At 34.0% G+C, this 26887-nt stretch overlaps 1 protein-coding gene across 1 annotated transcript in view; it reads right to left on the bottom strand.

Annotated features, from left to right (window-relative positions):
- Positions 1 to 676: 676 nt before the first annotated feature.
- The window catches only part of LOC148943659 (nudC domain-containing protein 1), a 188495-nt gene continuing 162284 nt past the window's right edge, over positions 677 to 26887 (bottom strand). Inside the window, exon 11 of the mRNA XM_089100915.1 lies at positions 677 to 813. Within this exon, the coding sequence (XP_088957041.1) occupies positions 810 to 813 (4 nt within the window). The 3' untranslated portion in view covers positions 677 to 809. The remainder of the gene's footprint in view (positions 814 to 26887) is intronic.

Here is a 26887-nt window from a genome sequence, read left to right as displayed (position 1 = left end):
ACAAGTTCCTCATTTGTTTTGATTTACAATGAAAATGCCCCCCCCCTGGCTTGTTTCAACGAAAATGACCCCCAACAAGAAATTTTTAAGAATTAGGGGGATGGCACATAACACCCCCCTCCAATAGACACCACTGGTAATGCATGCTTTAATAAGATACTTATAACGGGACAATGAAATAAACTTACTTTACTCACTTACTGAAGACGAGGCACAGGATATTCAGCCTAACTCGGCACCAAGAAGCTCCTGGACAAGGTTCTGCCAAAGTGATCTGTCATCTATCTTCGGTCAAATGAGTTGAAGCCACGACTTGTCCCACTTGTAGCCATATTTCCGGAAACCGCCTAGCGTTTCGACATCTTCCTTCACGACGTTCTGCCATGACTAGATCTGGCCTCCCGGTTGTTTCTTCCAAGAGGAGGGAGGCACTGCAGTAAGAACCTGCCAAGTTAGGGTCTCCTCTGGGCCTAGTGTTACATGGCCAAACAACTTGAGGTGTCTTTCAAATAAATGAATTCGACAAAAAGTGGAAAATCGGTGGATCCGATAGAAAATATAGAAAATACTGCAACATTCTCTGTGTTTTGGAGCGGGAACAGACTCAAAGAACTCACATTCAGTGCATTGCAAAAAAGTTCAACGGGTACCCTTGTAAGGTTCTCATAGTCGAATATTATCATGCACACTTTAATGAATTATTTATATCAGTACAGTAAAATAAAAAAAAAAGAGGAAAAGAAGGCAATCAAAATTTAAATCAGGGCATAGTTTCAGGTAGCAATCTCTTGGAATCAGAATATCTCCATTTACCTGCAATGGAAAGAAACAGCGAAATGACTTGATTGTTATTTTTGAATAGAACATTTTATTTACAAAACTCACCGTCGTTATAAACAGTCATCCTGGTGTTGCACAAGATTTAACTTTTTAATAAAACAAACACTGTTTAGTGTCGTTTTGCAAAAACGAAATAAATTCATAATAGTAAATCAAGATTAAATATTAACAAACAAAAACACACATTGACATAACCAATGCTGATGAATCAAACTCTTTGCCATAAAATGATTGAATCAATCCTACCACTAATATTGATACGAACACTTGAAACTTTCCTTCTTACACTATTTTCACAAAATTAAATGTTCACAAAAGAGCAGTAGCGTGAGTTTGCGTAATTTATGTGCCATCTTTACCAATTTCATATACTTTTTCAAAGCACCTTCTTTAGTTGATAATTGACTTTTATTTGAGAATTAGTAAATTCTCAACACAAGAGCAAGAGCTACGGGGAATGCTGTTTAGACTGTTTCTCAGAAGTCAAGCCCAAGGAAGAGGCAAGTTATAAAAGTGAAAAATTGTTTTCAACAAATATTAAGTGATAACATAAATTCTATTAACATGCATCGTTTATGTACTTCACGGATTTTGCCCATTATAGCCACTTCTTTTCAGTGCACACCTAAGCACCATTTTCAGCCAGCGGTTTCCCATAACAAATTGCCAACCAGTTCCGTTTTGTGCGTTCACAACTCTGAGTTCAATACAAATCTACTAAAAACGGTATTCAGCCACAGTGTTCGCTCCTACGTTCAACCCAGGTTTGTTGAATCTGAAGCCCCCTGAAATACCGAGTTCAAACTCAGGACTCCACGAATCTTGGTGTCGAAATTCAAAAATGAAGAGAATATTCATGACTGAAACGAACATTATGAACCTAAAGTTAATGACAACCTTAAATATCTTAGCTTAGCAAATATCTATACATTTCTTAATCCAATTACCATAGTTATATGAGAGTATTGACTATAACCCAGTTCCTTTATTTCTTTGACATCAAAGAAATATGTTGAATTATAAAGCGCTTGTTCACGATGCAATTTAAAAAATTACTCTTCTATTTGCCTATAGCATAAAGCTTTTCCAGTAGAGCTTCAGATCCATGCTTGGCTCTAAATCCAATTTTTGATAACTCTTCTTGTGCAACACTCATGCAATCCCTGCTAGAACCCACTGAGCCTGGAAACGCGGCTCTAGAATAATACAGTCAAAAAGCAGGAAAATGTAGACATTTTGTTTAGTTTATTTATCATATTGGGCAAATTTGATTTCAACACTTTCGAATTGAAAGGCAGATTCGGGATACAGTCAATCAGAGATAAAGCATCAAAACGAGTGGTAGTCTGAATCAAATTGAACTCACAATTTGCTCTATACAAGTCCAGCGCTATTAGTGGATTATTACCTCTATTTTGTCAACATCACAAGGAATTGCACAATGCTTGTACTAAAATTATGCACTAAACTGCAAATGCTGTGAAGAAAATAAATTTTTAAACGATCGTGTATTCTTTAGCAATAAAGTCCTTTTGGTAAATATTCACCTACGAATAAAGCAAACTTACCACTCGATGCCTTTTTTTATACTCTTTCCCAATAAAATAATCATTTTCAGGCCCAAATTCAATTTTAAGCCCTTTACAGCATGGGCGCCCATATGGGGGGGCAGGGGGGGGGCTCCTGCCTCCCCTGGCTAAATGATGCTGCCTTTATTTTTATATTTTTGTTCTGAGAGTCGTATTCTATTATCATTAAAATTGTCAATTTAACGAGGTTGGCCCCCCCCTAGACTTCAGCTTATGGGCGCCCATGCTTTACAGATCCTCAGAGATGATATCTTTTTCTCTTATTTTAGATACGGCTTATATACCTCGGTTGGCGTCATTCTTGTTAAAACCGGTTTACCCGTAAATTGAATCGACAGTGGCAAATTCGAGAATCAGTAAGCAAATGAGAAATATATAATATGTGCTATATATTTGGGTGAGGTTAGAAAGGTTAGGTTAATTTAGGTTAAAATTGAATTTGCGCCAAAAACGATTATTATATTCGGAAAGACAATAAATCGAGTGGTATGTTCCAGGCACGTAAGCAAGGATCTGTTTCGGGGGGGGGGGCAAATTCTTCAAATCCCTTATTCTCTGAGAAGTATAAGAAACTTATGGGAAAACAAACAATAAAATCGTGAGATTTGGGGAGGGGACCGGAGGCCCCCCTGCGCACGTTCCTGATATATTCCTTTATTCGTTGGCCATTTATGTGAATTATTCAATATTTATCGTCCTTTTAGCACATAAATATATTATGAAAACTGTATAGCCAGTGATGATGATGTGGAAAGGGGTGATTAACAGTGTTGGCAACGATTTGAGATAAAATGTACCAGTTTTTCGACCAAAGTTGTACCACAAGAGATTAATTTGTGCCATCTGACAGTAGGTTAAAAATTAATCGGTCGAGTCGCTTTGCAACGCTAGCAGGTAGTTATGTTTAATTGATTTTGCTGAAAATTGAGAAAATGTTCTAGGGTAAGGGCAGGAAAAATAAAACCAAGGCAGTAGCAACCTCATAGCTTGAAATATGAAGAATGCTTCTATAGACTTTCTCAGCTTAACAATATAGCAGTACGAAACCACTAAAAGCATTTTAGAAGAAGGTTTCGGTAAAATTTTCTGAAAGCGTTCTCGAAGCTGATTGTTGGGAGTAATCCTTTCTTTCGAAATTTTGGACATTAAGGCGAAAAATGGATAAAGTAAGAAAGCCAATAACGCAGTGTCAACAACATATAATCCACCTATAGGATGAGTAACGAGCCCCAGAAGCTACAAAAAAAATTTATCAGCAATCACGCCATGAAAGTGGCTATCACCATAGATTCCAATAGGTCCACGGACTAGGATACCCAAAGGCGAGTTACGGGTAGACCACACAAGTCACTGGTCATTCTACATAAGTTCTTGGTCGATTCTACTAATCAGAACAAAATTAATTTAATAGAAGTATTTCGACTATGTTGCAGAAAAAAATCAGGTTAAACCGTACAAAGGTAATAAAATTGTAACATTTAAAATAGGAACATTTGTGCTAGTTTGTCATTTTGTCTGCTGTTCCTTCTTGTAGTCCAGCTTTTCCATATCCCCTTCCACAGTTTTCGACCTTGGATGCAGAACCATATTCAAGGGTGGTTTCCAAATCTTTGAGACGATCCGTTTTGCACTGAGAAGCCCGTTCAAGGTGGTGAAAGTGAAACGATTTCTAATGCTTGTTTTGTTCGAATTGACATCTGAGAAAGTTCGCTCAGCAGCAGTGGGAGCGTTTGGGAGAACAAGTAGGCTTAAAGTGAAACGCCCAAGCAGAGGAAAACGCTTTGCCCCATTAACATCTTTTGCCTGTAAACCCGAGTCCAAAACAAGGCTGGATCTGAGTGAATCGAACTACCAAGCTCAGAGCAAAAGGGTAATCTCTTCCACTCTTGGACGATATCTTCCAGGTCATTGTCACTCAGTAAATTCAGAAACTGAGCCAGAGGCGGTGCTAGGTTTGGGTGATTTTACTCTACTCCCATAGCATAGCGTAGATGAAGTCTATCAAAATTTCTTACCGATGAAAACCAGGAGTTAAAAAAAATGCTTTCTCTTCTCGTCACAGAGTACGACCAAAAATTTCCTACACTCTTTTTTAAACTCAACTGCAGCAGATAGAGATACCTTTTCTTTGGTAAATATCACTTCCAGTCCTTGACATCGACGTAGTAGCTGGTGTCATGTGGGCTTATGAGGCGGAATCATTTTTTTCGTATAACTAGGCAACAAAAAGTGGAATGCTATTGTCTTGTACACTTCAGAAAAACAATTATAGACAAGATGAATTTGGGTGTCTTTTGCATGAAATTGCTTGTTTAGGTCTTCGATATATTTCAAAATATACACCAGAAGGGCAAAGTAAGCATTGAAACCGCTGACAGCAGATTTTTTAGTATAGCAGTGGCCTTCTCCGGCTTGTTGGCTTCTTTAAGATTTTCCGCACGGAAGAATAAAGTCAAGCAATCCCACTGCTCCAAATTTCGAGCTACAACTGCTTGTCTAGAAAACCATCAAATTGCTATATGTCCCAAAATCCGATGTTCTTTTTAATTCCATTTGCTTCTGTAATTCTAAAATCTCACCGGCCCGTTTTGGGTTGCGGCAAATATAGCCGTATATATCCAGACAAAATCTTCAATTTCTTTTGGCAATTGTTTGCCGGCAGCACTAGTCCATATGTGAATGGAATGGCATGAACAAAACAACCAAGTACAAAAAAACTTGCACAGTCTTCTGACAGCTTCGCCTACACACCACCTTGTTCCCTCATCATAACCGATGCATTGTCAGCGGCAAATCCTATTAGGTTTGCCTTGGAACTCCAATTTCTTGAAAAAGTAGTTCAATTATGCCCCGGTAAATATCTTCGGCCATGGCCGCCCATAAAGGGGAGGGGGGAGGCTGGCTCCTGCCCCCTGGCTAAATGACGGTGTCATATATTTGTATTAATTTAAAAAAACTTTCCACAAAATAAGTTTTCAAATAAAAGTAAAGAGCTCTATTAAGCCAAAAATGGGCAGAAATAAAGTAAAATAATCTTCCAAGCCTAAAACTACCACAAATCACTATCAATAATTAAATGAAACTCAAAGCAAACAGAAATTAGAATAAATAGCCAAGTCAAACTCAAAACAACCAAAAATTGACATTAGAAGGGCTGACAACCCCTATGCCTTCTCAAGACCAGAACATAACTTAGGCTTTGCTCAAAAAAAAAAAAAAAAATGACTGCGGATTGTCAGTTTAATATACCTATACTGATGTTTATTCCTTAAAATAAAAAATGGTGAAAAAAAGTGAGTAAAAAAAGTTTTTTACTTATTTAATCAAAAAGGTGAAAACACTTAAACATATTTTGTTTTCAGTAAAGCGCAAATTATGTTCTGGTCTTGAGAAGGCATGGGGGTTATCAGCCCTACTAATGTTAGTTTTTGCTCGTTTCGAGTTTGACTCGGCTATTTATTCTAATTTCTGTTCATTTTAATTTTCATTTATTTATTCATAGTGATTTGTGATAGTTTTGCGCTTGAATGATTACTTGACCTCATTTCTGCCAATTTTTGGCTTAATGGAGCTCTGTACTTTTCTTTCTTTTGTGGAAAAAGTTTTTTTTTAGATGAATTTCTTTTGAATATTAATACTTTTGAATATTACCATCCGAATACTTTTGAATATTACCATCAGACAATCGTTAAAACCGGATAATCAGTCCTACTCATTTTTTTTATATCTTTTTATTAGGAGGCCGCCTACTTTTTAATATTGCGATCGGACAATCGTTAAAACCGGATAACCAGTCTGAGTCTTTTTTTTTACATCTTTTTATTAGGAGGCCCCCTACTTTTGAATATTGCCATCGGACAATCGTTAAAACCGGATAAACAGTCCGAGTCGGTTTTTAATATATTTTTATAAGGAGGCCGCCGACTTTTTAATATTGCAATCAGCCTATAGTTAAAACCGGATAAACAGTCCAAGTCGTTTTTTATATCTTTTTATTAGGAAGCGGCCTACTTTTGAATATTGCTATCGGACAATCGTTAAAACTGGATAGCCAGTCCGAGTTGTTTTTTTTATATCTTTTTATTAGGAGGCCGCATAATTTTTAATATTGCCATCGGACAATCGTTAAAACCGGATAACCAGTCCGAGTCGTTTTTTTCTATCTTTTTTATTAGGAAGCGGCCTACTTTTGAATATTGCCATCGGACAATCGTTAAAACCGGATAAACAGTCCGAGTCGTTTTTATATCTTTTTATTAGGAGGCGGCCTACTTTTGAATATTGCCATCGGGCAATCGTTAAAACCGGATAACCAGTCCGAATGTTTTATATATATATATATATATATATATATATATATATATATATATATATATATATATATATATATATATATATATATATATATATATATATATATATATATATATATATATATATATATATATATATTCATTAGGAGCCCGCCTAATTTTGAATATTGTCACTGGACAATCGTTAAAACCGGATAACCAGTCCGAGTCGTTTTTTTAAATTCTTTTTATTAGGAGGCCGAATACTTTTGAATATTACCATCAGACAATCGTTAAAACCGGATAATCAGTCCTACTCATTTTTTTTTTATATCTTTTTATTAGAAGGCCGCCTACTTTTTAATATTGCCATCGGACAATCGTTAAAACCGGATAACCAGTCCGAGTCTTTTTTTTACATCTTTTTCTTAGGAGGCCACCTAATTTTGAATATTGCCATCGGACAATTGTTAAAACCGGATAAACAGTCCGAGTCGGTTTTTATATCTTTTTATCAGGAGGCCGCTTACTTTTGAATATTGCCATCGGCCAATCGTTAAAACCGGATAAACAGTCCGAGTAGTTTTTTTTATATCTTTTTATTAGGAGGCCCCCTACTTTTGAATATTGCCATCGGACAATCGTTAAAACCGGATAAACAGTCCGAGTCGGTTTTTTATATCTTTTTATCAGGAGGCCGCCTACTTTTGAATGTTGCTATCGGCCAATCGTTAAAATCGGATAAACAGTCCGAGTCGTTTTTTTTTATATTTTTATTAGGAGGCCGCCTACTTTTTAATATTGCCAACGGACAATCGTTAAACAGTCCGAGTTGTTTTTTTTATATCTTTTTATTAGGAGGCAGCATAATTTTTAATATTGCCATCGGACAATCGTTAAAACCGGATAGCCAGTCCGAGTTGTTTTTTTATATCTTTTTATTAGGAGGCCGCCTACTTTTGAATATTGCCATCGGACAACCGTTAAAACCGGATAACCTGTCCGAGTCGTGTTTATATCTTTTTATTAGGAGGCCGCCTACTTTTGAATATTGCCATCGGACAATCGTTAAAACCGGATAGCCAGTCCGAGTTGTTTTTTTGTATCTTTTTATTAGGAGGCGGCCTACTTTTGAATATTGCCATCGGACAATCGTTAAAACCGGATAACCAGTCCGAGTCGTTTTTATTTATATATTTTTTTGTTAGGAGGCCGCCTACTTTTGAATATTGCCATCGGACAATCGTTAAAACCGGATAACCAATACGAGTCGTTTTTTACATCTTTTTATTAGGAGGCCACCTACTTTTGAATATTACCATCGGACAATCGTTAAAACCGGATAACCAGTCCGAGTCGTTTTTTCGCATCTTTTTATTAGTAGGCCGCCTACTTTGGAATATTGCCATCAGACAATCGTTAAAACCGGATAACCAGTCCGAGTCGTTTTTTATATCTTTTTATTAGGAGACCGCCTACTTTGGAATAATGCCATCGGACAATCGTTAAAACCGGATAAACAGTCCGAGTCGTTTTTATATCTTTTTATTAGGAGGCGGCCTACTTTTGAATATTGCCATCGGGCAATCGTTAAAACCGGATAACCAGTCCGAATGTTTTATATATATATATATATATATATATATATATATATATATATATATATATATATATATATATATATATATATATATATATATATATATATATATATATATATTCATTAGGAGCCCGCCTAATTTTGAATATTGTCACTGGACAATCGTTAAAACCGGATAACCAGTCCGAGTCGTGTTTTTAAATTCTTTTTTATTAGGAGGCCGAATACTTTTGAATATTACCATCAGACAATCGTTAAAACCGGATAATCAGTCCTACTCATTTTTTTTTTATATCTTTTTATTAGAATGCCGCCTACTTTTTAATATTGCCATCGGACAATCGTTAAAACCGGATAACTAGTCCGAGTCTTTTTTTTACATCTTTTTGTTAGAAGGCCGCCTACTTTTGAATATTGCCATCGGACAATTGTTAAAACCGGATAAACAGTCCGAGTAGGTTTTTTATATCTTTTTATCAGGAGGGCCACCTACTTTTGAATATTGCCATCGGCCAATAGTTGAAACCGGATAAACAGTCCGAGTCGTTTTTTTTTATATCTTTTTATTAGGAGGCGGCCTACTTTTGAATATTGCCATCACAAAATCGTTAAAACCGGATAACCAGTCCGAATGTTTATATATATATATATATATATATATATATATATATATATATATATATATATATATATATATATATATATATATATATATATATATATATATATATATATATATATATATATATATATATATATATATATATATACATATATATACATATCATATATACATATCCTTAAAACCAGATAACCAGCCCGAGTCGTTTTTTTATATCTTTTTGTTAGGAGGCGGCCTACTTTTGAATATTTCCATCGGACAATCGTTAAAACAGGATAACCAGTCCGAGTCGTTTTTTTTTATATATTTTTGTTAGGAGGCCGCCTACTTTTGAATATTGCCAACGGCCAATCGTTAAAACCGGATAACCAATCCGAGTGGTTTTTTTTACATCTTTTTATTGGTAGGCCGCCTACTTTGGAATATTGCCATCAGACAATAGTTAAAACCGGATAACTAGTCCGAGTCGTTTTTTATATCTTTTTATTAGGAGACCGCCTACTTTTGAATATTGCCATCGGACAATGGTTAAAACCGAATAACCATTCCGAATGTTTATATATATACATATATATATATATATGTATATATATATATATATATATATATATATATATATATATATATATATATATATATATATATATATATATTCATTAGGAGGCCGCCTACATTTGAATGTTGCCACCGGACAGTCATTAAAACCGGATAAACAGTCCGAGTCGGTTTTTTATATCTTTTTATCAGGAGGCCGCCTACGTTTGAATATTGCCATGGGCCAAACGTTAAACCGGAAAAACAGTCCGAGTCGTATTTTTATATCTTTTTATTAGGAGGCGGCCTACTTTTGAATATTGCCATCAGACATTCGTTAAAACCGGATAACCAGTCCGAGTCGTTTTTTTACATCTTTTTATTAGGAGGCCACCTACTTTTGAATATTACCATCGGACAATCGTTAAAACCGGATAACCAGTCCGAGTCGTTTTTTCGCATCTTTTTATTAGTAGGCCGCCTACTTTGGAATATTGCCATCGGACAATCGTTAAAACCGGATAACCAGTCCGAGTCGTTTTTTATATGTTTTTATTAGGAGGCCGCCTACTTTGGAATAATGCCATCGGACAATCGTTAAAACCGGATAAACAGTCCGAGTCGTTTTTATATCTTTTTATATGGAGGCGGCCTACTTTTGAGTATTGCCATCGGGCAATCGTTAGAACCAGATAACCAGTCCGAATGTTATATATATATATATATATATATATATATATATATATATATATATATATATATATATATATATATATATATATATATATATATATATATATATATATATATTCATTAGGAGCCCGCCTAATTTTGAATATTGTCACTGGACAATCGTTAAAACCGGATAACCAGTCCGAGTCGTTTTTTTAAATTCTTTTTATTATTAGGAGGCCGAATACTTTTGAATATTACCATCAGACAATCGTTAAAACCGGATAATCAGTCCTACTCATTTTTTTTATATCTTTTTATTAGAAGGCCGCCTTTTTTTTTAATATTGCCATCGGACAATCGTTAAAACAGGATAACCAGTCCGAGTTTTTTTTAAATATTTTTTTTAGGAGGCCGCCTACTTTAGAATATTGCCATCGGACAATTGTTAAAACCGGATAAACAGTCCGAGTCGGGTTTTTATATCTTTTTATAAGGAGGCCGCCTACTTTTGAATGTTGCCATCGGCCAATCGTTAAAATCGGATAAACAGTCCGAGTCGTTTTTTTATATCTTTTTATTAGGAGGCGGCCTACTTTTGAATATTGCCATCACACAATCGTTAAAACCGGATAACCAGTCTGAGTCTTTTTTATATCTTTTTATTAGGAGGCCCCCTACTTTTGAATATTGCCATCGGACAATCGTTAAAACCGGATAAACAGTCCGAGTCGTGTTTTTATATATTTTTTTAATGAGGCCGCCGACTTTTGAATATTTCTATAGGCCAAACGTTAAAAACGGATAAACAGTCAGAGTCGTTTTTTTATATCTTTTTATTAGGAAGCGGCCTATTTTTGAATATTGCCATCGGACAATCGTTAAAACCGGATAGCCAGTCCGAGTTGTTTTTTTATATCTTTTTATTAGGAGGCAGCATAATTTTGAATATTGCCATCGGACAATCGTTAAAACCGGATAACCAGTCCGAGTCGTTTTTTTATATCTTTTTATTAGGAAGTGGCCTATTTTTGAATATTGCCATCGGACAATCGTTAAAACCGGATAAACAGTCCGAGTCGTTTTTATATCTTTTTATTAGGAGGCGGCCTACTTTTTGGATATTGCCATAGGACAATCGTTAGAAACCAGTACGAATGTTTTATATATATATATATATTTATATATATATATATATATATATATATATATATATATATATATATATATATATATATATATATATATATATATATATATACATATATATATATATATACATATATATATATATATATATATATATATATATATATATATATATATATATATATATATATATATATATATATATATATATATATATATATATATATATATATATATATATATATATATATATATATATATATTCATTAGGAGCCCGCCTAATTTTGAATATTGCCACTGAACAATCGTTAAAACCGGATAACCAGTCCGAGTCGTTTTTTTAATTTTTTTTTTATGTGGCCGAATACTTTTGAATATTACCATCAGACAATCGTTAAAACCGTATAATCAGTCCGACTCATTTTTTTTATATCTTTTTATTAGAATGTCGCCTACTTTTTAATATTGCCATCGGACAATCGTTAAAACTGGATAACTTTCCGAGTCATTTTTTTACATCTTTTTGTTAGAAGGCCGCCTACTTTTGAATATTGCCATCGGACAATTGTTAAAACCGGATAAACAGTCCGAGTAGGTTTTTTATCTTTTTATCAGGAGGCCACTCTACTTTTGAATATTGCCATCGGCCAATCGTTAAAACCGGATAAACAGTCCGAGTCGGTTTTTTTTTATATCTTTTTTTATTAGGAGGCGGCCTACTTTTGAATATTGCCATCACAAGATCGTTAAAACCGGGTAACCGGATCCGGAATGTTTATATATATATATATATATATATATATATATATATATATATATATATATATATATATATATATATATATATATATATATATATATATATATATATATATATATATATATATATATATATACCAGATAACAAGTCCTGAGTCGTTTTATATTTTTTTTTTTTTATTAGGAGGCCCCCTCACTTTTGAATATTACCATCAGATAATCGTTAAAACCCCGGATAATTAGTCCTATTCCTTTTTTTTAAATATTTTTTTATTAGGAGGCCGCCTACGTTTTAATATTACCATCGGACAATCGTTAAAACCGGAGTAACCAGTCCGAGTGTTTTTTTTTGGCGTTTTTGTTAGGAGTGCCACCTACTTTTGAATATTGCCATCGGCCAATCTTTAAAACCAGATAACCAGCCCGAGTCGTTTTTTTTACATCTTTTTGTTAGGAGGCGGCCTACTTTTGAATATTTCCATCGGACAATCGTTAAAACAGGATAACCAGTCCGAGTCGTTTTTTTATATATTTTTGTTAGGAGGCCGCCTACTTTTGAATATTGCCATCGGCCAATCGTTAAAACCGGATAACCAATCCGAGTGGTTTTTTTTTACATCTTTTTATTGGTAGGCCGCCTACTTTGGAATATTGCCATCAGACAATCGTTAAAACCGGATAACTAGTCCGAGTCGTTTTTTATATCTTTTTATTAGGAGACCGCCTACTTTTGAATATTGCCATCGGACAATGGTTAAAACCGAATAACCATTCCGAATGTTTATATATATATATATATATATATATATATATATATATATATATATATATATATATATATATATATATATATATATATATATATATATATATATATATATATATATGCATTAGGAGGCCGCCTACATTTGAATGTTGCCACCGGACAATCGTTAAAACCGGATAAACAGTCCGAGTCGTTTATATATATGTATATATATATATATATATATATATATATATATATATATATATATATATATATATGTCATTAGGGAGGCCGCCTACATTTGAATGTTGCCACCGGACAATCGTTAAAACCGGATAAACAGTCCGAGTCGTTTATATATATATATATATATATATATATATATATATATATATATATATATATATATATATATATATATATATGTATATATATATATTCATTAGGGAGGCCACCTTCTTTTGAATATTGCCACCGGACAATCGTTAAAACCGGATAACCAGTCCGAGTCGTTTTTATATTTTTTTTATTAGGAGGCCCCCCTACTTTTGAATATTACCATCAGACAATCGTTAAAACCTGATAATCAGTCATACTCAATTTTTTTTTTAAATCTTTTTATTAGGAGGCCGCATACGTTTTAATATTGCCATCGGACAATCGTTAAAACCGGATAATCAGTCCGAGTGGGTTTTTTTATGTGTTTTTGGTAGGAGACCGCCTACTTTTGAATATTACCATCGGCCAATCTTTAAAACCGGATAACCAGCCCGAGTCGTTTTTTTATATCTTTTTGTTAGGAGGCCGCCTACTTTTGAATATTTCCATCGGACAATCGTTAAAACAGGATAACCAGTTCGAGTCGTTTTTTTATATCTTTTTATTAGGAGGCCGCCTACTTTTGAATATTGCCATCGGCCAATCGTTAAAACCAGATAACCAGTCCGAGTCGTTTTTTATATATTTTTGTTAGGAGGCCGCCTGCTTTTGAATATTGCCATCGGCCAATCGTTAAAACAGGATAACCAATTCGAGTCGTTTTTTTACATCTTTTTATTAGTAGGCCGCCTACTTTGGAATATTGCCATCAGACAATCGTTAAAACCGGATGACCAGTCCGAGTCGTTTTTTATATATTTTTATTAGGAGGCCGCCTACTTTGGAATAATTCCATCGGACAATCGTTAAAACCGGATAAACAGTCCGAGTCGTTTTTATATCTTTTTATTATGGAGGCGGCTTACTTTTTGAATATTGCCATCGGGCAATCGTTAAAACCGGATAACCAGTCCGAATGTTTTATATATATATATATATATATATATATATATATATATATATATATATATATATATATATATATATATATATATATATATATATATATATATATATATATATATATATATATATATATATATATATATATATATATATATTCATTAGGAGCCCGCCTAATTTTGAATATTGTCACTGGACAATCGTTAAAACCGGATAACCAGTCCGAGTCGTTTTTTTTAAATCTTTTTTATTATGAGGCCGAATACTTTTGAATATTACCATCAGACAATCGTTAAAACCGGATAATCAGTCCTACTCATTTTTTTTTTATATCTTTTTATTAGAATGCCGCCTACTTTTTAATATTGCCATTGGACAATCGTTAAAACCGGATAATTAGTCCGAGTCTTTTTTTTTTACATCTTTTTGTTAGAAGGCCGCCTACTTTTGAATATTGCCATCGGACAATTGTTAAAACCGGATAAACAATCCGAGTAGGTTTTTTATATCTTTTTATCAGGAGGGCCACCTACTTTTGAATATTGCCATCGGCCAATAGTTGAAACCGGATAAACAGTCCGAGTCGTTTTTTTTTATATCTTTTTATTAGGAGGCGGCCTACTTTTGAATATTGCCATCACAAAATCGTTAAAACCGGATAACCAGTCCGAATGTTTATATATATATATATATATATATATATATATATATATATATATATATATATATATATATATATATATATATATATATATATATATATATATATATATATATATATATATATATATATATATACATATATATATATATATATACATATATATATATATACATGTATATACACATATCCTTAAAACCAGATAACCAGCCCGAGTCGTTTTTTTTATATCTTTTTGTTAGGAGGCGGCCTACTTTTGAATATTTCCATCGGACAATCGTTAAAACAGGATAACCAGTCCGAGTCGTTTTTTTTATATATTTTTGTTAGGAGGCCGCCTACTTTTGAATATTGCCATCGGCCAATCGTTAGAACCGGATAACCAATCCGAGTGGTTTTTTTTTACATCTTTTTATTGGTAGGCCGCCTACTTTGGAATATTGCCATCAGACAATCGTTAAAACCGGATAACTAGTCCGAGTCGTTTTTTATATCTTTTTATTAGGAGACCGCTTACTTTTGAATATTGCCATCGGACAATGGTTAAAACCGAATAACCATTCCGAATGTTTATATATATACATATATATATATATATGTATATATATATATATATATATATATATATATATATATATATATATATATATATATATATATATTCATTAGGAGGCCGCCTACATTTGAATGTTATCACCGGACAGTCATTAAAACCGGATAAACAGTCCGAGTCGGTTTTTTATATCTTTTTATCAGGAGGCCGCCTACTTTTGAATATTGCCATGGGCCAATCGTTAAACCGGAAAAACAGTCCGAGTCATATTTTTATATCTTTTTATTAGGAGGCGGCCTACTTTTGAATATTGCCATCAGACATTCGTTAAAACCGGATAACCAGTCCGAGTCGTTTTTTTACATCTTTTTATTAGGAGGCCACCTACTTTTGAATATTACCATCGGACAATCGTTAAAACCGGATAACCAGTCCGAGTCGTTTTTTCGCATCTTTTTATTAGTAGGCCGCCTACTTTGAATATTGCCATCGGACAATCGTTAAAACCGGATAACCAGTCCGAGTCGTTTTTTATATGTTTTTATTAGGAGGCCGCCTACTTTGGAATAATGCCATCGGACAATCGTTAAAACCGGATAAACAGTCCGAGTCGTTTTTATATCTTTTTATATGGAGGCGGCCTACTTTTGAGTATTGCCATCGGGCAATCGTTAGAACCAGATAACCAGTCCGAATGTTATATATATATATATATATATATATATATATATATATATATATATATATATATATATATATATATATATATATATATATATATATATATATATATATATTCATTAGGAGCCCGCCTAATTTTGAATATTGTCACTGAACAATCGTTAAAACCGGATAACCAGTCCGAGTCGTTTTTTTAAATTCTTTTTATTATTGGAGGCCGAATACTTTTGAATATTACCATCAGACAATCGTTAAAACCGTATAATCAGTCCTACTCATTTTTTTTATATCTTTTTTATTAGAATGTCGCCTATTTTTTAATATTGCCATCGGACAATCGTTAAAACCGGATAACCAGTCCGAGTCATTTTTTACATCTTTTTGTTAGGAGGCCGCCTAATTTTGAATATTGCCATCGGACAATCGTTAAAACCGGATAAACAGTCCGAGTCGGTTTTTTATATATTTTTATAAGGATGCCGCTTACATTTTAATATTTCCATAGGCCCAAAGTTAAAACCGGATAAACAGTCCGAGTAGTTTTTTTTATATATTTTTATTAGGAGGCGGCCTACTTTTGAATATTGCCATCACACAATCGTTAAAACCGGATAAACAGTCTGAGTCTTTTCTTTTACATCTTTTTATTAGGAGGCCCCCTACTTTTGAATATTGCCATCGGACAATCGTTAAAACCGGATAAACAGTCCGAGTCGGTTTTTTATATATTTTTATAATGAGGCCGCTCACTTTTGAATATTGCCATCGGCCAATCGTTAAAAACGGATAAACAGTCCGAGTCGTTTTTTTATATCTTTTTATTAGGAAGCGGCCTATTTTTGAATATTGCCATCGGACAATCGTTAAAACCGGATAGCCAGTCCGAGTTGTTTTTTTATATCTTTTTATTAGGAGGCAGCATAATTTTTAATATTGCCATCGGAAAATCGTTAAAACCGGATAACCAGTCCGAGTCGTTTTTTTATATCTTTTTATTAGGAGGTGGCCTATTTTTGAATATTGCCATCGGACAATCGTTAAAACCGGATAAACAGTCCGAGTCGTTTTTATATCTTTTTATTAGGAGGCGGCCTACTTTTGGATATTGCCATAGGACAATCGTTAAAACCAGTACGAATGTTTTATATATATATATATTTATATATATATATATATATATATATATATATATATATATATATATATATATATATATATATATATATATATATATATATATATATATATATATACATATATATATATACATATATATATATATACATATATATATATATATATATATATATATATATATATATATATATATATATATATATATATATATATATATATATATATATATATATATATATATATTCGTAGAGCCCGCCTAATTTTGAATATTGCCACTGAACAATCGTTAAAACCGGATAACCAGTCCGAGTCGTGTTTTAAATTTTTTTTATTAGGAGGCCGAATACTTTTGAATATTACCATCAGACAATCGTTAAAACCGTATAATCAGTCCGACTCATTTTTTTTTATATCTTTTTATTAGAATGTCGCCTACTTTTTAATATTGCCATCGGACAATCGTTAAAACTGGATAACTTTCCGAGTCATTTTTTTTTACATCTTTTTGTTAGAAGGCCGCCTACTTTTGAATATTGCCATCGGACAATTGTTAAAACCGGATAAACAATCCGAGTCGGTTTTTTATATCTTTTTATCAGGAGGCCACCTACTTTTGAATATTGCCATCGGCCAATCGTTAAAACCGGATAAACAGTCCGAGTCGTTTTTTTTTTATATCTTTTTATTAGGAGGCGGCCTACTTTTGAATATTGCCATCACAAGATCGTTAAAACCGGATAACCAGTCCGAATTTTAATATATATATATATATATATATATATATATATATATATATATATATATATATATATATATATATATATATATATATATATATATATATATATATATATATATATATACCAGATAACAAGTCCGAGTCGTTTTTTATATTTTTTTTTATTAGGAGGCCCCCTACTTTTGAATATTACCATCAGATAATCGTTAAAACCGGATAATTAGTCCTATTCATTTTTTTAAATATTTTTTTATTAGGAGGCCGCCTACGTTTTAATATTACCATCGGACAATCATTAAAACCGGATAACCAGTCCGAGTGTTTTTTTTTTGCGTTTTTGTTAGGAGGCCACCTACTTTTGAATATTGCCATCGGCCAATCTTTAAAACCAGATAACCAGCCCGAGTCGTTTTTTTTTTTATATCTTTTTGTTAGGAGGCGGCCTACTTTTGAATATTTCCATCGGACAATCGTTAAAACAGGATAACCAGTCCGAGTCGTTTTTTTATATATTTTTGTTAGGAGGCCGCCTACTTTTGAATATTGCCAACGGCCAATCGTTAAAACCGGATAACCAATCCGAGTGGTTTTTTTTACATCTTTTTATTGGTAGGCCGCCTACTTTGGAATATTGCCATCAGACAATCGTTAAAACCGGATAACTAGTCCGAGTCGTTTTTTATATCTTTTTATTAGGAGACCGCCTACTTTTGAATATTGCCATCGGACAATGGTTAAAACCGAATAACCATTCCGAATGTTTATATATATATATATATATATATATATATATATATATATATATATATATATATATATATATATATATATATATATATATATATATATATATATATATATATATATATATATGCATTAGGAGGCCGCCTACATTTGAATGTTGCCACCGGACAATCGTTAAAACCGGATAAACAGTCCGAGTCGTTTATATATATATATATATATATATATATATATATATATATATATATATATATATATATATATATATGCATTAGGAGGCCGCCTACATTTGAATGTTGCCACCGGACAATCGTTAAAACCGGATAAACAGTCCGAGTCGTTTATATATATATATATATATATATATATATATATATATATATATATATATATATATATATATATATATATATATATATATTCATTAGGAGGCCACCTTCTTTTGAATATTGCCATCGGACAATCGTTAAAACAAGATAACCTGTCCGAGTCGTGGTTTTTATGTTTTTTTTTATGAGGCCCCCTACTTTTGAATATTACCATCAGACAATCGTTAAAACCTGATAATCAGTCATACTCAATTTTTTTTTTAAATCTTTTTATTAGGAGGCCGCATACGTTTTAATATTGCCATCGGACAATCGTTAAAACCGGATAATCAGTCCGAGTGGTTTTTTTTATGTGTTTTTTGTAGGAGACCGCCTACTTTTGAATATTACCATCGGCCAATCTTTAAAACCGGATAACCAGCCCGAGTCGTGTTTTTATATCTTTTTGTTAGGAGGCCGCCTACTTTTGAATATTTCCATCGGACAATCGTTAAAACAGGATAACCAGTCCGAGTCGGTTTTTTATATCTTTTTATTAGGAGGCCGCCTACTTTTGAATATTGCCATCGGACTATCGTTAAAACCGGATAACCAGTCCGAGTCGTTTTTTTTTTATATTTTTGTTAGGAGGCCGCCTGCTTTTGAATATTGCCATCGGCCAATCGTTAAAACAGGATAACCAATTCGAGTCGTTTTTTTACATCTTTTTATTAGTAGGCCGCCTACTTTGGAATATTGCCATCGGACAATCGTTAAAATCGGATAACTAGTCCGAGTCGTTTTTTTTATCTTTTTATTAGGAGACCACTTACTTTTGAATATTGCCATCGGACAATGGTTGAAACCGAATAACCATTCCGAATGTTTTTTATATATATATATATATACATGTTCATTAGGAAGCCGCCTACTTTTGAATATTGCCACCGGACAATCGTTAAAACCGGATAGCCAGTCCGAGTCGTTTTTTTTATATTTTTTTATTAGGAGGTCACCTACTTTTGAATCTTGCCATCAGACAATCGTTAAAACCAGATAATCAGTCCTACTCATTTTTTTTTATATCTTCTTATTAGGAGGCCGCCTAATTTTTAATATTGCAATCGGATAGTTGTTAAAACCGGATAACCAGTCCGAGTCATTTTTTTATATCTTTCTGTTAGGAGGCCGCCTACTTTTGGATATTGCCATCGGACAATCGTTAAAACCGGAAAACCAGTCCGAGTCAGTTTTTTATATCTTTTTATCAAGAGGCCGCCTACTTTTGAATATTGCCATCGGCCAATCGTTAAAACCGGATAACCAGTCCGAGTCGTTTTTTTTATATCTTTCTGTTAGGAGGCCGCCTACTTTTGAATATTGCCATCGGACAATCGTTCAAACCAGATAACCAGTCCGAGTCGGATTTTTATCTTTTTATTAGGAGGAAACCTACATTTGAATGTTACCATCGGCCAATCTTTAAAACCGGATAACTAGTCCGAGTCGTTTTTTTTATATATTTTTGTTAGGAGGCCGCCTACTTTTGAATATTGCCATCGGACAATCGTTAAAACCGGATAACCAATCCGAGTCGTTTTTTACATCTTTTTTTAGGAGGCCACCTACTTTCGAATATTACCATCGAACAATCAATAAAACCGGATAACCAGTTCGAGTCGGTTTTTTATATCTTTTTATTAGGAGGCCGCCTACTTTTGAATATTGCCATCGGCCAATCGTTAAAACCAGATAACCAGTCCGAGTCGTTTTTTATATATTTTTGTTAGGAGGCCGCCCGCTTTTGAATATTGCCATCGGCCAATCGTTAAAACAGGATAACCAATTCGAGTCGTTTTTTTACATCTTTTTATTAGTAGGCCGCCTACTTTGGAATATTGCCATCGGACAATCGTTAAAATCGGATAACTAGTCCGAGTCGTTTTTTATATCTTTTTATTAGGAGACCACCTACTTTTGAATATTGCCATCGGACAATGGTTGAAACCGAATAACCATTCCGAATGTTTTTTTTATATATAGACATTTTCATTAGGAAGCCGCCTACTTTTGAATATTGCCACCGGACAATCGTTAAAACCGGATAGCCAGTCCGAGTCGTTTTTTTTATACTTTTTTATTAGGAGGTCACCTACTTTTGAATCTTGCCATCAGACAATCGTTAAAACCAGATAATCAGTCCTACTCATTTTTTTTTTATATCTTCTTATTAGGAGGCCGCCTAATTTTTAATATTGCAATCGGATAGTTGTTAAAACCGGATAACCAGTCCGAGTCGTTTTTTTATATTTTTTTGTTAGGAGGCCGCCTACTTTTGGATATTGCCATCGGAAAATCGTTAAAACCGGAAAACCAGTCCGAGTCAGTTTTTTATATCTTTTTATCAAGAGGCCGCCTACTTTTGAATATTGCCATCGGCCAATCGTTAAAACCGGATAACCAGTCCGAGTCGTTTTTTTTATATCTTTCTGTTAGGAGGCCGCCTCACTTTTGAATATTGCCATCGGACAATCGTTCAAACCAGATAACCAGTCCGAGTCGGATTTTTATCTTTTTATTAGGAGGAAACCTACATTTGAATGTTACCATCGGACAATCTTTAAAACCGGATAACTAGTCCGAGTCGTTTTTTTTATATCTTTTTGTTAGGAGGCCGCCTACTTTTGAATATTGCCATCGGACAATCGTTAAAACCGGATAACCAATCCGAGTCGTTTTTTACATCTTTTTTTAGGAGGCCACCTACTTTCGAATATTACCATCGAACAATCAATAAAACCGGATAACCAGTTCGAGTCGTTTTTTCGCATATTTTTATTAGTAGGCCAACTACTTTGGAATATTGCCATCGGACAATCGTTAAAACCGGATGACCAGTCCGAGTCGTTTTTTATATCGTTTTATTAAGAGACCACCTACTTTTGAATATTGCCATCGGACAATCGTTAAAACCGGAAAACCAGTCCGAGTCGGTTTTTTATATCTTTTTATTAGGAAGCCGCCTACTTTTGAATATTGCCATCGGCCTATCGTTAAAACCGGATAACCAGTCCGAGTCGTTTTTTTAATATCTTCTTGTTAGGAGGCCGCTGCTTTTGAATATTGCCATGGGACAATCGTTAAAACTGGATAACCAGTCCGAGTCGTTTTTTTACATCTTTTTATTAGGAGGCCACCTACTTTTGAATATTACCATCGGACAATCTTTAAAACCGGATAACTAGTCTGAGTCATTTTTTCGCATCTTTTTATTAGTAGGCCACCTACTTTTGAATATTGCCATCGGGCAATCGTTAAAACCGGATAACCAGTCCGAGTTAGTTTTTACATCTTTCATTAGGAGGCCGCGTACTTTTGAATATTGCCATCAGACAATCGTTAAAACCGGATAACCAGTCCGAGTTGTTTTTTATATCTTTTTGTTAGGAGGCAGCCTACTTTTGAATATTGCCATCGGACAATCGTTAAAACCGGATAACCAGGCCGAGTCGTTTTATATATCTTTTTATTAGGAGGCCACCTACTTTTGAATATTGCCATCTGACAATCGTTAAAATTGGATAACCAGTCCGAGTCGTTCTTTTATATCTTTTTATTAGGATACCGCCATATTTTGAGTATTGCCATCATACAATCGTTAAAAACCGGATAACCAGTCCGAGTTGATTAAAACCGGCTTGATTTTCATTGATTGTTTATTTGTATGATTCAAGTTAACCGCAATTATGGGAGTGAAAGAGATATAACTTTCAGAATCTAAACAATCATTAGGAGAAGTGATAAAAATAAAATTGAATTCTCAGTAGTAATTTTAAATCGGAACTCTAATTGGCTAGAATTTAAAAACGCCATTTTGTTAAAAAAAATCTAATTAATCGGTTGTGTAAAACTTTCCAAATAGCCTGGATATAACATATGTAATGAAATTGGCTTATTATTATTCAAAATGTTCTTACTCAAATCGTTATACAATCTTAAGGCTTTAGAATGGCGCTAATTAATGAAAATGTATGGGGTGGGATGGAACGTATTTTTCAACATCTAGGGGGAACTCTACCCCCTGAGCCTGTTTTGTCAAGGTACGCTAGAAATATTTTAGTGTTGTAATTGCCAGATATTTAAGGGTATAATTGAAATTAGATTGAAATTTTTAGGTGCAATTTCCAATATTTTAGGTGTAAATTAATGTTTTAGGTGTAATTTTCAATAATATAGTGTAGTTAGTCATAATCAATATAATTAGGTGTAATATCAATATTTTAGGTGTAATTTCTGGGTAAATTTTTTTAAAGGTGCAATTTCCAATAGCTAAAACAGAACTTTCGCCGATCTTTGCCGATCGATATTAATGTTGTCATGTTGTGTTAAAACATTAACCGTTTTACTGCAAATAACAACAAATCCGTAGAGAACGTACAGCTAAAACAGATCTTTTTCCGATCGATATTAATGTTGTCATGTTGTGTTAAAACATTAACCGTGTTACTGCAAATAACAACAAATCCGTAGGGAACGTAAAGCTAAAACAGATCTTTTGCCGATCTTTGCCGATCGATATTAATGTTGTCATGTTGTGTTAAAACATTAACCGTGTTACTGCAAATAACAACAAATCCGGAGAGAACGTAATGCTAAAACAGATCTTTTGCCGATCTTTGCCGATCGATATTAATGTTGTCATGTTGTGTTAAAACATTAACCGTGTTACTGCAAATAACAACAAATCCGTAGAGAACGTAAAGCTAAAACAGATCTTTTGCCGATCTTTGCCGATCGATATTAATGTTGTCATGTTGTGTTAAAACATTAACAGTGTTACTGCAAATAACAACAAATCCGTAGGGATCGTAAAGCTAAAACAGATCTTTTGCCGATCTTTGCCGATCGATATTAATGTTGTCATGTTGTGTTAAAACATTAACCGTGTTACTGCAAATAACAACAAATCCGTAGAGAGCGTAAAGCTAAAACAGATCTTTTGCCGATCTTTGCCGATCGATATTAATGTTGTCATGTTGTGTTAAAACATTAACTGTGTTACTGCAAATAACAACAAATCCGAAGAGAACGTAAAGCTAAAAAAGATCATTTTGTGTTACAATTTTTTTTTTTATCATTTAACGCCAAATGAGAGTAAAACTTCGGTCCCTTAATTCTAACACACTATTTCAAAGTTATAAAATAGTCGAATTTTTTTTTCTTATATCTTTTCAAGGTATTTCTTATCATTATTCTTTCTTTAGCCTCAAACTCGCCTTAAACTTATCATACCAATAAATACTTATACGATTTGCAAAGACTTATTCACGAAATATACACAAATATTTCTTAAATTTAGATAAATATACAGGTTTTTTTCCCTTGGTAATATTGTTTTTAACTTAAAAGATTCCCTCAACAAAGGGAACTTCTTGGAACGACATTGATTATCTCTAGAATAATATCACCAAAAATAAGATAGAAAATTTTCCCTATAGAAATTCTAACAGCTAACCAGATTTTCCCTTCTTTTGTTCTATACTTTGTCATAATGAAAGCATCTGGGTTGATTTTATATTAAACTGAAAATATACACCGAAATTCTACTATTTTACAGCAAAAGATACTCTTTGATAAAGTTGAAAACTAATTTCAACTGTTTCTATAAAATTGAAGAGGATGTCTTTTTTTATTATATATAGGAAGATATTCCTCGTCATACTAAAACATAAAAATTGTGGATGATGAAATATATTAACACGTTGACCTCTTTACAACCATACAACTTTTAGTAAAACATTAGAGATAAATCACCTGTGTTTTAGAAAAAAACACTTGATAGAAGTTTTACACTTTACATTTCGATACGTTTATACAGTTAACATTTGCCGTTTTATAAGAGTGACGAGTAAAATTGCGGCCATTTCGTAACCCTTTCCAACCCTCCCCCCGTTGCAAGAAACCGGTTTAATAAAATTCTGGAGAAAAATTGGGCTATTTTTTCTAAAAATGTGTGCAAGTTCAGATGAATTTACTCAAATATTTACGGGAACAAAGTTTTAATGTTATTGAAAAATTTATTCAATAAACAGTCCATCAGTATTTGTATTTTCGGTCATATAATTTAATATTTGTATTAGTACATACTAATATAATGGTAGCAGGTTTATTATACTGATTAAAATCCCTCCCCGCCCTTAGACCATGTCAATACAATCCCCCTTCTAATAAGCTTTCCCTTTACTCCCTCTTATCTGCCAGATAGGGTCAGTCGTGCTAAGTTTCAGCCAAACGACCCATTTGTTAATGATTTCGGTTTAAATAGACAGAAAAGTGAAACACTGTACGTCGTAGTTCAGTATAGAAAGGCCATAAGGCTCCAATGTACTATTATGTCTTTTTCCTGAGGCACTTCTCATGGAAGGGTTGGTAGTAGAAACTTCGAAGGGGGCTCATTTGATTGAAAATTGGAAGTTCTAGTGCCTTTTTGAAGAGTCAAAAGTGATCGGGGGGCAACTAGCCCCCCCCCCCATGCCCCTTTTTCTCCAAATGTCCCTGATAAAAATTTTGAGATAGCCATTTTATTAAAAATAGTTCAAAATGAGATACTAAAAACTCCAAAGTCGACACAATTCCCCTAGAGCTTGGGGCCAGGCGTTGTGCCCTGGGGACATATATGGTTCTTATGGAAGGGGTGCTCGTGTAAACTTCAGAGAAGGCCAATTTGATTGGAAATTGAAAGTTCTAGTTCAACTTTTAAGAGTCAAAAGAGATCAAAGGGCAATTTAAGAGTCAAAGGGGATCAGAGGGCATCTACCGACACCCCCCCCCTACCCACTCTCTTTTCCTCAAATACATCCGATGAAAATTTTGAGATACCCATTTTGTTCAAAATAATCAAAACAATCAGATAACAAAACTTCGGGGTCAACATACCCCACCCCCCCAGAGCCCGGGGGAAGGGTTTTAACTTATGCCCCAGGGGACATATAAAGGTTTTAAGGAAGAGGTTGTCGTATAAGCTTCGGAGAGCAATCAAATGATACGAAATTGAAAATATCAAGTCCCTTTTTAAGATTCAAAAGTGATCAGATGGCAACTAACCCCCCCCCCCGTCCCACACGCCCTTTTCCCCAAGTGCAACTGATAAAAATTTTGTTCAAAATAGATCAAAGATCATATAACAAAAACTCCGGGGTTTAAAAAACCCAGAACCCCGGGGCAAGTGTTGCAAATTATGCCCCGGAGGCAGAAAGGGTTTTTGTGGAAAGGTAATCATACAAAATTCAGAAGAAGCTCACTCGACTGGAGGGCAACTAGCACCCCCTGCCCTCTTTTCCCCAAATCCAGCCGATCGAACTTTTGAGATTGCGAATTTTTTAAATTAGGTTCAAAGATCAAATAACAAAAATTCCGGGGTAGATGCGATCCTTAAGAGTCGGGGGCAGGTGTAGAAAGTTATGCCTTGGGGGCATATAAGGGATTTATTCGAGAGTTTTAAAACAGTTCCAAGATCAGATAAGCCCGACCCACACTCCCACTAAAAAAACCTGCTAATGACATTTTATTCCAAAAATTATGGAAGATGGCCCCTGTCCCTCCATAGCCCGATCCTCCTCCTCCTTCCCTCCTTAAACGCATCAATGATAAATAAAGGGAGCTGACCCCTGTTGCTCCCCTCTATGGCCCGACCCCCCGCCAATAAAAACAAAAAAACTTATTAACGATATTTTATTCTAAAAGTATGGGAGCTGACCCCCTGTCCCACCTCTTCCCCCCAAAAAAACTTATTGACAATATTTTATTCCAAAATTATGGAACTTACGCCTGGCCCTCAATGGTCCAATCCCCCCCCCCCAAAAAAAACAAATTATTAACGATATATTATTCCAAAACTTATGGTAGCTGACCCTTGGCCCTCCATGGCCTAATCCCCTTAGAAAAAACTTATCAATGATAAATCATGGGACTTAACCCC

Source organism: Artemia sp. Qi Xiang Cuo, chromosome 15, assembly GCF_049724085.1.
Source record: "Artemia sp. Qi Xiang Cuo chromosome 15, ASM4972408v1, whole genome shotgun sequence".
Lineage (NCBI taxonomy): Eukaryota > Metazoa > Arthropoda > Branchiopoda > Anostraca > Artemiidae > Artemia > Artemia sp. Qi Xiang Cuo.
The sequence above is the reverse complement of the archived record's forward strand: the minus strand, read 5'-3'. Positions and strand labels throughout refer to the sequence as shown.